Source organism: Mercenaria mercenaria, chromosome 8, assembly GCF_021730395.1.
Source record: "Mercenaria mercenaria strain notata chromosome 8, MADL_Memer_1, whole genome shotgun sequence".
NCBI classification, from domain to species: Eukaryota; Metazoa; Mollusca; class Bivalvia; order Venerida; family Veneridae; genus Mercenaria; species Mercenaria mercenaria.
In genome coordinates, this window is record NC_069368.1 from 25,996,015 (window position 1) to 26,012,510 (window position 16,496).

At 36.3% G+C, this 16,496-nt stretch overlaps 1 protein-coding gene across 1 annotated transcript; it reads right to left on the reverse strand.

The window, feature by feature from the left end:
- Positions 1-240: 240 nt before the first annotated feature.
- LOC123522817 (cAMP-regulated phosphoprotein 19-like) lies at positions 241-12,276 on the reverse strand. The gene is made up of 3 exons (XM_045300248.2): positions 12,097-12,276; positions 9,463-9,570; positions 241-4,145 (listed from the first exon to the last, which is right to left on the reverse strand). Exons 1-3 carry the CDS (start codon positions 12,196-12,198, stop codon positions 3,918-3,920), a joined length of 438 nt encoding a protein of 145 aa, XP_045156183.1. The 5' UTR covers positions 12,199-12,276; the 3' UTR covers positions 241-3,917.
- Between the last annotated feature and the right edge of the window lie 4,220 nt (positions 12,277-16,496).

Sequence of the window (16,496 nt, forward strand, 5' to 3'; positions counted from 1 at the left end):
ACTGAAACATGACAAATGCCCCCACAATGCCTTGACCTTTGACCTGGTGACCCCAAAGTCAATAGGGGTCGTGTACTCAATAAGTACTATCAGCATGTGAAGTTTTAAGGTCCTGGGTGCAGTGGTTCGCGAGTAAAGTGCCTTCATGCAAAAAGTTAATGTTGTGACGAACGAACGAACGGACGGACAGTTGAAAACTAATATGCCTCCCTTCAGGGGCATAAAAATAAAACACACAAAGAGTTTGTGACAACAATTTTATGATCGTAGTAATGACAACAATAATGAAATTACATTGTAATCAAATAATTGACTAATCTTTCTCCACGTACAGCTGTATTGATGGATAGTCAATCTGTAGAGTTGAAACAGGCAATAATTTAAACAGATTAAATAATGTTGTATACAGCAATATAATAGCAACACTTCAACATTGCTCAAAATTTTAAAGGGACTAGACTCCAAATTCATGTCAAAAATGAAAAAAAACAACTTTGATCTTAGAAACTGAGAAAGAACAGTGCCACCCTAAGTGATATAAGCCATTTCAGACTTTCATATTTGCTTTAAAAATGCAGTTATGAACAACTAAAATGCACGGAAAATTTCCTCCTTTTAACAGTAATTTAGCCCTGCAGTAAATTATGATGTAAAATAGTGGTTATTTACATGTACTTTATATGGTACAGAAAAAAAAACAACTGTACTGTAAACCAGTATCCTCATTGGTGACTTTAAATGCGTAGCAGAAGCAATTTTATCCCTTTTAAAAACCACCATAGTTTACAATCCTGGAAGCGAGTCCCTTTAAAAAATGCAACTGAGTGACTCAGCACAATAACTGTCAGTATACATACAACTTCAATTGTTTCTTACTAAGAAAATTGTGTCATATTCATTTCAGGTTGGTATTTCTCGACACAAATGCAGAAATCGTCACCTTAGTGCAAAAAGTCAATAAGTCCTTCTTTAAATCAATGCAGTTATCCACTTTTTGCACTGAGGTGACATTACTCAGAAACGATTCAGAATATACTTCCAGCCAAATGACGCAACAGGCTGCTAATACGTCCATAAATAATAATACATGTATTTATGTTTTAATGGATATCATTTCCAATACAAGTATATTTATTTCGTACATTATTATTACTATTTTACGACTCTACTTTTCAAAGTATATGCAAAAACAAAATAAATATCTTCATACGGCCAGAGCAGTATTTTTTTTAAGAAAGTGATTTCTACTGTAGATCTACTTATTAAAAAAATATCGTACACATTATAATGAATTGCTTAATAAACTCTGCCACAATTAACAGCACTACAGTCAGTATATGAAAACGATGAGTAAGAAAAATAAAACAACGAATAGGAAACAACCAGCGTGCAATACATACAGAGTTAATTCATTTCTGTGTAACACTAGAGATACAAAACTTCTAGGATTATGATTTGATATCCTATATGATTCAGTGATTTTATATCCAAAGCTATGTGCAAGCATAAAAGCTACATATTAGTGGTCATTTAATCTTGTTTTTTTAAAAAGGTTTTTTAAAGATTTATCTTTGTGACCAGCATAGATCCAGACCAGCCTGCACACCCGTGCAGTCTGGTCAGGATCCACAATGTTTACTTTCAAAGCCTATTTCAATTAGAGAAACCTTTAGCGGACAGTATGGACCAGACTGCAAGGATACTGGTAGCAAACGCACTCTATGCTGGTTTTCTCATGGCTCCGCTCAAATTATTTAACTTTTCAGTGTCATCCTTTTTCCATTATGCATTTGAAGCCATTTTATTTTCAGACTTGTGTTTATTTTTTGGGCAACTATTTCTGGAATTTTATTCACTTGCCTCTTATCAACTAATTATTTACCAATTTGTTGCTTGTCAACGTGGGTGGTACGTAAGGCAAAACTTACGAAATGGAACATGTCCTAATCTGTAAGTCAAGACTTAAGATCTACAAAATCAAGGCATAGCAGCGTACACATAATATTTTGCAGTACATCTTAAATTTAATTGCTGTTGTACAACTAAAACCTATCATCTGTTGAGGGCTTAAGGCATTGCTTCCAAATTCTTTTCTACACACAAATTGTCAACCCCAAATCACAAGAGACTCCAGATCTTGGAATGGCGCTATTATATATCATTTTTCCTTAGTAAAGAAAAATTTCTTGTCATAGAACTGAATCAAATTTATATGTGCTTAATGTACGTAACCTATTTTAAACTTTTGGTGAGTACATGATCAATGAGATAATTTATAAAGATTACATCAGCAGAAGAGTCTTATTTTAGAAACAAGAGAATTGTATCATCATCTGGGCTATTTATAGATTTACAAAATCACGAAAAAGGATTTTTTTTTAATTCATTAAATGCAAATATTAATATCAAATAGAGTTTAAGATGAGTTACTTTTTGTAAAATCATTCAACTATGTACACATAACATATTACTAAACATCCATCCCTGATGTGTAACAGAATTCATTATATTTTCCAATCGGTCGATTACAAAAAACGATTAAACTTTAATTTTAGGGCAAAACTTATACTCAAATATAACTGCCGTGAAAATTCTAGTAATACAATTCACATCTAATGTAAACATGCATACAGCATTCTAATATCAATAAAATAAACCAAAGGATATAATCGGGGCAAACTTTTGGAATTAACAATTTATCTACATAATTATATATATATTCAAATGATTATATGCTAATGGTAGATTTTATGACACGTACTATAGAAAACAATGTTAATTAAATGAAAAGGGAATACATTAAAAAAGAAATTGCAACATTACACCAAACCTATCCTTTGTATTTTCTGTATGAATGTATAACTCACTAGCTGGGAAGGCAAGCATCTAGGGTCACCATTAATTATGCAGTAACTATTGCGTAAATAAACGTGACAAAATTCCTGATAAAACAATTTTAACATTTCATGCAATGACTGAGGATCTTTCATATACAGAGGATATTAAACCTGTCTTATTAAAACAAAACAAGTTGAATAATATAATAAAATGTGGGGCTGTGCGTGCCTCTTTTATCTTTTTTTTTTCTTTTCAAACAGTTTATTAAATTCATTATGGAAAGACACAAAATGTAATATTCTTTTTATCACATGTTAGCTTTTTCTGCGGAAACATCAAAATTCCTTCTTTCTCCACTTATTACAGATCAAATTCATTTAACAACATCATAGAACAAAATTACAAAATCCCAATAATGCCAAACCTGATAAAAATACTCATTTTACAACAAGTACGAGAACAAAGATGCCCTGAATATTCCAAATTATAGAAAAAGGTCTTTCCTCTAAGACCGTTTCTTTGGAAACTGTTCAGTGTCAAACATCAACAAATTAACCTAAAGTATGAAAATATCCCGAATGAAATATCTGTATCATAAAAAAATTCTAAATTGCGGTGACCAAAATCTTACAAGTAACTCCCATAACACATCTATTTTTCATCTTGTACCTTTATTTGATGAGTCAGTCTCTAATTCAATGTTCTGGCATTGGTAAACACTCGTAAAAATGAATCCAATCAGCTAGAAAATCTACTCGTTTGTATCGTTATGGCCACTACAAAAAATCTATCAAAGCAGGCATCCTCTTGATTTCATCATTTATCTTCAAATTTCTGTTCTTATCTAATTCTTTCAAATGAAATGACTTTTTAAAACCCCTGGAACATGAATATTTTCTAAATTTCCAAAACTGTGAAAATGCTGTATATACCTGGAAAATTTATTTGATATAATTTCAAGTAACTTCCAACATACTATAACAGAAATATTCAAACTTTGAATGATACTGTTATGGGCAGTTTAACTTGATGCATTTCTATCAATACTCAACAGTTCAGTTCAACAGTTCAAATATATTTTAATGTTCGATAGTGCCGAGGTGCAGGGGATGTCCGCCCTCGCCCTCTATCACAAGATTACTGGCTTGCTGCGAGGGTCGTCGCATGTGTTCCACTTCTGATGGCGTTGGAATGGCACCCCCTATTGACTCTTGCAGTAGGAGCTTCTCTTTTGGTTGTAGTGGATGTTTCGGATTATTCATTTTGGCTTTGGCCATGTTGTAGTCACCGGAGTCAAAATACTTGGCCTGAAAAATAACAAAGTAAGAAAATCCAGTCACTATTTTCAAGTGAAACGAAATCATCTTTTAGTCATGACGGAAAATTGTTTGTGGGTTTTGTGTCTGTGTCAATCAACAACATTAAACTAAATTGGACACAAGACATTAAACCACAACGAGCAGATAAAATTCTCATTTACTTTATAACTAGAAATTGTCTTTCCAGGAGAACAGTATGTCTCCCACAACTTAACACATGGGCAGTGTAAAACGCCAAAACTTAAGGGCCATAACTCTACTGAAAATCACTGCACCTGTAAGAGCAGTTGCCAAACTAGAATGTGTCCGTAGCACACAGGGTGTGCCCCCCACTGGTACATTTGTCACAAATAAGGGGAAATAATTCAAATGTCTGCAGTCTTAATGAGGTATAGCCTCAACAAACATTTTATGAAAAGGATTCATTATTCTAGGCCATATACTTTTTGAGCAATGAGCATCACAAACAAAAAATCCACTATTTTGGCTATTTCAAGGGCTGTAACTCTGTAATAAGCACTAAGTTTCTCAAGAAGAATGCCAAGTGCGCAAGGTCACATCATAATAAAGACTCAAGCAAGGTTTCATGAATTTACATCAAATACTTTTTGAGCTATGTACATAATTAGGTGAAAATGTTCATTTTTATACTATTTCAGGGGCCATAACTCTGAAAATAGGGGGCAGAGGCAGACAGAAAATAGGAGGTGCGCAAGTTCATATCATGATAAAGACTCATACAAGGTTTAATCAACTGTATGTAATACTTTTTGAGCTAGGCACGTCACAAGGTGAAAATGTGCATTTCTGACAATTTCAGGGGCCATAACTCTGAAAATAGGGGGCAGAGGCAGACAGAAAATAGGAGGTGCGCAAGTTCATATCATGATAAAGACTCATACAAGGTTTAATCAACTGTATGTAATACTTTTTGAGCTAGGCACGTCACAAGGTGAAAATGTGCATTTCTGACAATTTCAGGGGTCATAACTCTGTAAATAGGGTGGCGCCCCAGATGAAAAATAGGAGGTGCGCAAGTTCATATCATGATAAAGACTCATGCAAGGTGTAATAAATTTATATTTAACACTTTTTGAGCTAGGCGCGTCACAAGGTGAAAATGTGCATTTTTGTCTATTTTAGAGGCCATAACTCTGAAAATAGGGAGGGGACCCAGATAAAAAATAGGAGTGCGCAAGTTCACATCATGATTAAGATTCATGCAAGGTTTCATGAATCTATATCAAATACTTTTTGAGCTACGCATGTCACAAGGTGAAAATGTGCATTTTGGACTATTTCAGGGGCCATAACTCTGGAAATAGGGGGCGAAGCCAGACGAAAAATAGGAGGTGCGCAAGTAAATATCATGATACCATCAATTTATATCGAATACTTTTTGAGCTAGGCGCGTCACGAACTTCGGACGGATGGACAGAGGGACAAGAGCAAATCTATATGCCCCCACCACTCATGGGGGGGGGGGGGGGGGGGCACAAACATGACAATATTTGACAAAGAAAAGGCAGAAGCTTGATCTAGAATATGTCTAACACAGGAAAAACTAAGCTTGGCAATGACTACATTTATAAAGTCTGGTACAATTCCTCCAGGTGGTATCTGAGCAGCTGTAAAGGCAAGGTAAACAGTGATCAGTCAACAAACATATCTCTACAGAAAATCATTGAACCGGAGCATTCCAGTAACACACACAATTAGGCTTTGCACTGACCACTCCTGTAAGGTTTGTTGGTAATCAGCCTAACAATATAAGAGGAGTGGTCAAAACATCACAAAATTTAATTTATTTCAGAAGTGTCGTAATTCCACTGAATGCCGACAACATGCAAGCTTTTCAATTATCACTTCTGCAAAGATTGGTGTAAATCTAATCTACCCGGTGTGTTGGTGGAGCTGCGTGGACAAACTTTGTGACAGCACTAAATCAATACGTCTCTCACACCACATGTGGGACGCATACTAGTTAACAAGGGTACAGAAATCACCAATCTACAGTTTACATCCACCATTTACAGTTTTATACAGTTTTAAAAACTTACGAATTTTCTATAAAAATAATTCATAAATCCGAGTTATAAACATATAAGAAAGTACAAGTTCTGTTGTACCAGGCCAACCTTAAAAATATTTACTTCCTCTCTGGAGAACCATGCCATTTTATTAAGACTAGATAGTAAGGCAGATAGGTAGGGGAAATACATTTTTTTTTTATATAATTCTTTTTTTTGTTTAATAAATTTCCACTTATTAAACATATAAAATAAACGAGTCATATAAAATATGTTCTTGCATATTAATAATACCACCATCTTTTTAGCTACATTGTATAAAAAACTGAAAGTAAAACACTGAAGCCACTAAGGTTCTTTTAGAATCAAAACCATAAATCCTAAACGAGAGGGCTTAGATGGCCCTAGGTCGCTCACCTGAGAAACACATCATAACAGTGTAAACATGATTTCATGGAAACAAATATTCTGACCAATTTTCATTAAAATTGGAGCAAAAATCTGAGTGAAAACAAGTATTTTTCTTTGATTTGACCTACTAACCTAGTTTTTGACCCCTGATGACCCATATTCCAACTTAGCCTAGATTTCATCAAGGCTATCATTCTGACAAAATTTCATGAAGATCTATTGAAAAATACAGTCTCTAATGCATACACAAGGTTTTTCTTTGATTTGACCTAGTGACCTAGTGTTTGACCCCAGATCACCATGGATATTCGAACTTGACCTAGATTTCATCAAGGCAACCATTATGACTAAATTTTATGAAAATCCAGTGTAAAATGCAGCCCCTATTGCATACACAAGCTTTTTCCTTGATTTGACCTAGTGACCTAGTTTCTGACCCCAGATGACCCATTTTCGAACTTGGCCTAGATTTCATCATGGCTATCGTTCTAACAAGAATTCATGAAGATCAGTGGAAAAATACAGCCTCTATCACATACACAAGCTTTTTCTTTGATTTGACCTAGTGACCTAGTTTTTGATCACAGATGACCCATATTCCAACTCCTCCTTGATTTCATTGACTAAATTTTATGAACATCCAGTGTAAAATGCAGCCCCTTGTGCCTACACAAGGTTTTTCTTTAATTTGACCTTGTGACCTAGTTTTTAAACCCAGATGACACTTCACACATGACCTAGAACATTCTGATCAAATTTCATGAAGATATTGTGTAAAATGCAGTTCCTCTTGCATACACAAGCTTTTTCTTTGATATGACCTAGTGACCTAGTTTTTGACTCAAGATGACCCATATTCAAACTTGACCTAGATTTCATCAAAGCAATCATTCTGACAAAAATTCATGATGATCAATTGAACAAGAGGGCCAAGATGGCCCTAGGCTGCTCACCTGAGAAACATACCGTAACAGTGTAAACATGTTTGACCTAACGATTTCATGGAAACAGATATTTTGGGCAATTTTCATTAGGACTGGACCAAAAATGCGGTCTCTTGAGTTTAAACAAGTTTTTTCTTTGATATGACCTAGTGACCTAGTTTTTAACACCAGATGATCCATATTCAAACTTGACCTAGATTTCATCAAGGCAATCATTCTGAGCATATTTCATAAAGATCAATTGAAAAAAACAGCCTCTATCGCACACACAAGGTTTTTATTTGATATGACCTAGTGACCTAGTTTTTGACCCCAGTTGACCCATATTCCCACCTGACCTAGATTTCATCAAGGCAATCATTCTGACCAAATTTCATGAAGATCAATTGAAAATACAGCCTCTATCACATACACAAGGTTTTTCTTTCATCTGACCTTGTGAAATTATTTTTGACCCCAGATAACCCATATTCAAACTAGACCTAGATTTCATCAAGGCGATCAATCTGAACATATTTCTTGAAGTTCAATTAAAATATACAGCCTCTATCGCATACACAAGGTTTTTCTTTGATTTGACCTAGTGACCTAGTTTTTGACCCCAGATGACCCATATTCGAACTTGACCTAGATTTCATAAAGGCTATCATTCTGACAAAATTTCATGAAGATCAGACCTAGATTTCATCAAGATCATTCTGACCAAATTTCATGAAGATCAATTGAAAAATACAGCCTCTATCCCATACACAATATTTTTCTTTGATTTGACCTAGTGACCTACTTTTTGAACCAAGATAATGCATATTCAAGCTCAAACTAGATTTCATCAAGGCAATCATTCTGGCCAAATTTCATGAATATCGATTGAAAAATAAAGCCTCTATTGCATACACAAGGTTTTACTTTGATCTGACCTAGTGACCTAGTTTTGACCCAAAATGACCCACATTCGAACTGAACCTAGAATTCATCAAGGCAGTCATTCTGACCAGATTCCATGAAGATCAACTGAAAAATACAGCCTCTATTGCATACACAAGCTCAATGTTGACAGACGACAGACAATGACAGACGCCGGACACCCAGCTATCACAATAACTCACCTGAGCCGGCTAAAAATACAGCTTCTATCGCATACACAATGTTTTTCTTTGATTTGACCTAGTGACCTAGTTTTTGACCCCTGATGACCCAATTTTCAAACTTGGCCTAGATTTCATCAAGGCTATCATTCTGACCAAAATTCATGAAGATTCAGTGTAAAATGCAGTCCCTGTTGCATACACAAGCTTTTTCTTTGATATGACCTAGTGACCTAGTTTTTGACCCCAAATGACCCATATTCGAACTTGACCTAGATTTTATCAAGGCAATCATTCTGACCAAAATTCATGAAGATCAGTTGAAAATACAGCCTCTGTCGCATACACAAGGTTTTTCTTTGATTTGATCTAGTGACCTAAATTTTGACCCCAGATGACCCATTTTCGAACTTGGCCTAGATTTCATCAAGGTTATCATTCTGACCAAATTCATGAAGATCAATTGAAAAATAAAGCCTCTATCGCATACACAAGGTTTCTCTTTGATTTGACCAAGTAACCTAGTTTTTGATCCCAGATGACAGTCATGACTCATTTTCGAACTTGGTCTAGATTTCATCAAGGTAAACATTCTGACAAAATTTCATGAAAATCAGTTGTAAAATAAAGTCTCCATCGCATGCACAAGCTAAATGCTGAAAGACAGACAGACGACATTGAGCTATCACAAAAACTCACCCGAGTATTGCTTGCTCAGGTGAGCTAAAAAAATATTGCTTTCATAAATGTGATAAAATATTTTATGTAGCAGCAATTTTTTGGGGGTGCATAGACATGATAGAGGGAGGGGAAACACACAGTATATAAACTTTACCCCTTTCTGGAGCCTTTTCTGCAATAAAGCTGACCCACCACCTGGTTTCCTCAATCCATATTTAGCTTTTAATTTTGCCTCCTGTTCTCTCTCAATATCTATCTGGGCCTGAAATACAAATTGAAATAAAAACAAATTACGGTTTTCATATACTGATCATAGTGTTATTTCTACAGTGACACAGCAGGGTGGCCCGCCCTACCCTGCCCTTTTTAACTGCAGCCACACTGCCCTTAAAATGCGCCCTCCTGCCTGAACAGATCAGTACCAATACACGATTTTGACCCATAATAGCCTTACTCATTTGGCTTATTGGGATGATTCATTTTATAATCTGATATTTTTTAGTTGTCATCCCTCTAAGCCCTACCCGTATCTGCATTTTTAAAATATTGTTAGGAAAACGAAGACTTCAAATGGGTTGAATATAACTCATAATTTTAAATAAGAGACCTAAATCTTCGAAAATATGATGTGACAGGCGAGAGAAGATCTCTATCGTGACACTGATTTCAGTACACAGCAGACTGCAGATAACACTGAATTGCAGAATCAAAACACAAAATATACATTCATGAAATGTCAGCATGGTTAAGTTTATGCTTTAATGTCAACATAAATTCATTATCAGTGATGTAATCATTACAAATACTTTGTACATGTACCAGAATGTTCCAAACAGATGGCGTAACCCTGTTTACCTAACCAAGTCAAACCGCTTAGGCGTAGTCATGCGAAGTAAATAAATAAGCACATGGCTGCAGACAGCGATACCCATTTGAAACATTTGGATATATCTTGTGTATAAATTTTAGTGGACGCATTGGTCGCGAGGGCTAAGACGCTTTCCTATGGAGGTGAAGGCCTAGGGTCGATTCCTGGCTACTCCCATGCGGTGTGTCCTTGGGCAAGGCACTTTACCACAATTGCCTCAGTCGACCTAGCTGAAAATGGGTACCGGCAAATTGCTGGGGGTAAGCTATAATTGGTTTTAACTATTCTTAAAATAGGGTCACTCAAAAGCTCTACAGAGCTTATGTTCATTGTTTCACAAAGCGACGGTAAATAAAATATACCTTTACCTTTTCAAATGGTGTTGCATACTTCATTTTATGCCAAATCAAAATGGATTAAAGATATATTAAATTAAAAGGCGAATCTGTGGCATTTGATATGATGATAGCTCAGAGATCCACAACAGCGCACAACATCTGTAGTCCAACTAATTGTACGTAAGTCACGATATTGTGATAATTTTTGTGTAGTTCAATATCTTTCCTCCACGTACAACAAAGGAAGGACCTTTTCTGTCTGTGACGATTCTACGCAGCGATTTTTAAATAGCATTTTAACTATTAAAAAACAGAAACATTAGTAAAATTTTAAGACACCTGGAAAGAATATTCATTTTTCCTTCCATTCAATTGATGTTTATGTGAATAAACAGTAAAACACGAGTTTGTCACTCTTTTAAACAAAACACCCTAAAGTTTACACAAATTTTACATGGCTCCGATTCATGTCATGTGATCGATAATGACCAACCGCACTGTCAGCGTGTACTGAGTGTAATGGCGGACGTGTAAATACAGCAGGTAGCCGAAATAAAACATATAGTGTTTACACTTTATTTACGTGTTTTACTCTTATGTTTAAACTATAAAATGATTCAATTTTATTTTGTTTTATGATTTCATCATTTAAGTATATTGCCTGATCGTGTTTTTACCTAAATCTATTTTCACCATAGAAAAGGTCTTTACTGGTTTTGACGTAAAGAGAGGGATTCTGCCCTATCTGTATCATGAAAATCTCTCAGAATCAGTTCTGATGTCAAAATTATTTGGACGAATAACATCTGAAGCTGAATTATTTTGGCTAGGTACAGTAAAATGTATAAATTTAATGTTAGATGTCAAGAAAAAACTTTTCCAAGAAAACTTAATTTATTTAAGTTTTTGACATTTCTATGAACACCACCATAATTTGGTTGAACTTTTAATTTTTTTTCGATTTTTATCGAAATGATTCAGCGGAGGGCAGCGCGATGGGTAAATCATGACTACTCCCCTTACAGCAGTGTCACAAACATGCTATGTCAGCTGAGATGGCATACCCTTGAAGATAGGAGATCTGATTCACGCTATGTTCTACAAGATAGTGAATGGTTTGGTTGCTGTGCCAGTCCCCCATCCCGTCTAACAAGACATATGCATCCCCACTCCTATACTCAGATCCTCACTCCCTGTAATTACTATTGAACTCCTTCTTCCCAGCCACCATAGTACTTTGGAATGCCCTTCCAGTACAACTTGTGCAAGCCCCCACCCTGAATCAGTTTAAACAGGGTGTGACCAAACTTGTACATGATAGACCTGTTTTTAAACTGCATGCTTTTATCTGTAAATCCTTCTTGTTTTTAACACTATCAACTGTATTTATACTGCAATACACACCGTGTATTACTTTTATCCTCCTATCCAATCTACTTTTAACTTCATGTACAGGCGCGCAGCTGCACATAATACTCGCAGAGAGGAGCGCTGCAGTATAAATAGATAAATAGATATATCGACTATCCGAAATTTTCAACCGTCCGCCAGCTAGCTCAATTTCATGAAACATGTCCGTTACCTTTTGTTCTGGAACTTTAAATGTGCCCTGTGATTTGTTGTCCTCAGGTTCATTTTCATTCTGAGGAATATTAGGCATTTGTTGTTCTGTTTCAGACGACATTCTCTTATTACAACAAAAATGTTGCTTCGTAGAGAATTTTTTTTGCGCTGCCTTTTGGGATATGAGTAATTTTTGACGACTTCCCGTGCAACAGAATATAACACGGATTGTGGTATTAAATATGCACGTGGTGACAGATTTTCCCCCCAATCTGTCCCCGGTAGTATTTTCATCGGAATGTTTTGTTATGAGTCTGTTACGATTACCAGACGTATAGTCCATGCTACTAAAGTCATTACAAGAGCACCGCCTTGCGGGTGCTGACGCTCTTCTGTTTTGTTTTTTTTGTATAATAAAAAAAATTGTCCTACCCATGATTTTCTAAGTCCAAAAAGGGGCATAATTCTTGCAAAAAGCAGGATGAAGTTATGTTTCTTGGTGTACAGAGTCAGCTTATAATGGTGAACAACTGTTGCAAGTTTCAAGGCAATAGCTTTGATAGTTTAGGAGAAAAGTTGACCTAAACATAAAACTTAACCAATAAATCTGATATTTTCTAAGTCCAAAAGGGGCCACAATTCTTGCATAAAGCAGGACAGTGTTATGTTTCTTGCTGTACACGGTCAGCTTATGATGGTGAACAAGTGTTGCAAGTTTTAAAGCAATAACTTTGATAGTTTATGAGAAAAGCTGACCTAAACATAAAACTTAACCAAGAAATCTGATTTTTCTAAGTCCAAAAGGGGCCAAGTGCAAGTTTCAAAACAGTATCTTTGATAGTTTAGGAGAAAAGCTAACCTAAACATAAAACTTAACCAGGCAACGCCAACGCCGACGCCGACGCCGACACCGATCAAGTGATGCCAATAACTCATCTTTTTTTTTTCTCAAAAAAAATCGGATGAGCTAAAAATGAAGTTATTTGCAGTGAACTCCATCATCAAACATATCTATATCTATCTATCTATCTATCTATCTATGTTTACTGCCTCACGCCTCTCGCGAGTATTATGGGCAGGGTGTACGCCAGGTATTAGTGAAGAATAAAAGTAAAACTGGAAGAAGTCTTCCAGACATAGTAAAACTATGAGACATAGCATGATTGTTAAAATGTTAAAAACAGCCCTATATGCGGGGGTAACCTGTTCCACAGGACTGTGGTGTGAGGAAAGAAGGAGAATTTAAAGAAATCAGAATTGACGTGAATTTGGCGGAGACTGAGGGGGTGCATCTGTCTGGTTAACCTGGTTGGGACTTCTAAGTAAGTTGGAAGCGGGATGGCTACAAGATGGTGATAAATCTTGTAAATCATGACCAGTTTGGAGTCTAGACGTCTCTTCTCAAGTGTGTTCCGTTACGCTCAAGTATCGTGAATAATCGTTTTTCACCAATCTGACTGTGCGTCGCTGGACCATTTCCAGCTTATGTATGTTAATCTGTGTGGGGTTGGGGGACCATACAGATGATGCGTATTCTAATTGTGGTCTTAGCAGTGTTTTGTATGAAAGTGTTTTGACCTTTTCGTGTTTTGTTTTCATGTAACGTTTAAGAAAACCTAGTGTCCTGTTCGCACTTGTTGTTATTCTGTTGATATGTGTGTTCCAGTTGAGGTCATTGCTGATGTCAACACCAAGGTAGTTTGCATCCTTAACTGGGGATAGCGTTTGACCATGTAGCTTATAGAGAAACTGGATGGGGCTTTCTGCTACGAGTGATACGAAGGACCTTGCACTTGCTGGGGTTGAATTCCATGTCCCGCATCTTTTCCCAAGTTTCTAAGTTTAGGAGATCATTTTGTAACCTTTGGCAATCTGTGAGGGAGGAAACTGCAAGGTACACGGCTGTGTCATCTGCAAATAGGTGACTTATCAGGGAGGTCGTTAATGTACAGTAGGAAGAGCAGGGGCCCTAGGAAAGAGCCCTGGGGGACCCCTGATGTGACAGGGACTTGATCAGACATATGACCATTAAACACGACAGACTGGGATCTACCTATTAAAAAGGACCTGATCCAAGACACGATTTGTTTGTGGACACCATGTTCTTGGAGTTTGAATAACAATTTAAGGTGGTTGACCTTATCGAAGGCTTTACTGAAATCTAGTAGGATAAGGTCAGTTTGTTTACCTGAGGAAAGATTCCTTGATATTTCATCAACAAGTTCAATTAGCTGGGTCTCACAGGACTGTTTTTCCCGGAACCCATGTTGCAGCTCATATAGAATGTTGTGTTTTGAGAAGTGTGTGGATAGGCTAGAAGCAATAATATGTTTTAAGAGTTTGCATAGAACACATGTTAGAGACATGAGCCTATAGTTTGCTGGATCACTAATATCACCTTTTTAAACTGTGGGGCTACATTTGCCTTCGTACATTCCGAAGGGAGTTGACCAGTATTTAGGGAACTTTGGAAAATCAGTGATACTATGTGAAGGATCTCATATTTGAGCTCCTTCAGAACAATGGGCTTAATGAAATCTGGGCCAGCAGCCTTATCCACCTTTAGGTTTTGAAGAGGTTTCAGGGCACCTCTGGGGTCAATGACGATATCACCCATAACTGGTTATAAAACAAAGCTTTGACGTCATCCTTCTACACCGTGTGATCCATGGATTTATTACAGTGCCTGCTTCATATTTACCAACTAAAGCAATTTTTCGAACCAATAGACAAAGTTATGACTACAAGTTCTTGCAGCCTCATTGCCGAATTAATGTATACCAAGGTTGGTGGTTCTACCCAGGTGCCCGCTCGTGATTAAATAATGCACGGAGGGGCACCTGGGGTCTTCCTCCACCATTAAAAGCTGGAATGTCGCCATATGACCTATAACTGTGTCGGTGCGACGTTAACCCCCTCCCCCACCCCCCCTTAAAAAAAACAAAAACATTCCTGTTCCCCCGCACCATGCCAGTTATGCTCTTTACCCACCACTATTGTATCTGCGCCGAGCCTGGATACATTCAAGTCTTCCGTTCAGTTGCTCCCCGGTTTTTCGTCCATCCTACAGATAGAGGAGCAACTCCAATTTAAACATGTCGGCACAGTTCAACTTTTTATACTTTTTGGTAGTATCACTTCAAAATGAAGAAGGCATATTTTATACTGTCTAAAATTGCACTGAACTGTCTACTAGAGATAATTAATTTTCGAAATCACACGTTTAACACATGCACATGGGATCAAAAATCTATGTCGGCGATCTATGGTTAAATTAAATTGCATGGTACTGAAATTTAAATATCGGGACAATTACTAAACTGTTATGCTCAAATGATTAGTTAATGATATACATCTTGAACAAAACATCACCTTTTTCAATATGTGTCAATCATGTGTATACTGACCGCGTACCTTTTGTGTCGGCAATTTGGACAACAGATACGTTACAACATCTATTCACTTCCAATACTCAGGTGCGTAATGCATGTTCCAGAACGACTATTGACAGTTTGCATGTTTAATGATATGATTATCAAAAAAAATATTTATTTATCAACGAAATAAACATATTGTAGAAAAAAGGACTTTGACCGATATTATGCCAAATTACTCTGTCTGGCTCCGTTTTGCGGTTTGAAAAGTTATTTAGTTTAAGAAAAAATACATTGTTATTTATGGTGGCATATTTCTGCCACGAGATAGCTAGCTATCACGTAAACTTTCCAGGAAATGTGTGCATTGTTTTTCTGAAAACAATAAATAATATTTTCTAAATATTTCTATTTATTTCCTGAAAATGTTTAGCGCAAAATTTCGCGTTAATGCTTGGAACTGCCACGAGATGATTTGGGACATTGAGAATTTCCATGAGCGAATCATCGCTAGAATTTGTTTCAGAAGATGAAGCTATTGATGTTGGTATCATTTGGAAAAATTTAGAATGCAACTCGATAATTGGCCAAACCCTAACTTCGTAAATGAGAGACTTAAATTGGGAACGACTAGCAGTTCTAATGATATCACATACGATCTCGGAAAACGCAAAACGTAACGAAACATAAAAGACGCATAGCATTTAAGCAATGCAGAGCAGTGCATCGGATTTCAACCGAATGTAATTGACTTTACACATTCACAAGATATTTTCATGAAAATGTTGCACTGCACAAAATCTTTAATTTTAATATTCACTCAATGACGTGCGACATTTTTTCTGATAAAAGGAAACGAGACAGATTTTATAATTTAAAATATTTCTAGAATATTATATGTTTAATTACTCTTTGGTGCAAATAACAATATAAACAATGTTATGTGCTAGTATTTACAGGAAAATAGCTGGACCTGGTAATATTAAGATTTTAATTATATTTAAATGTTTATTTATTTCATTGGGTTTAGTCACACGGGCACAAT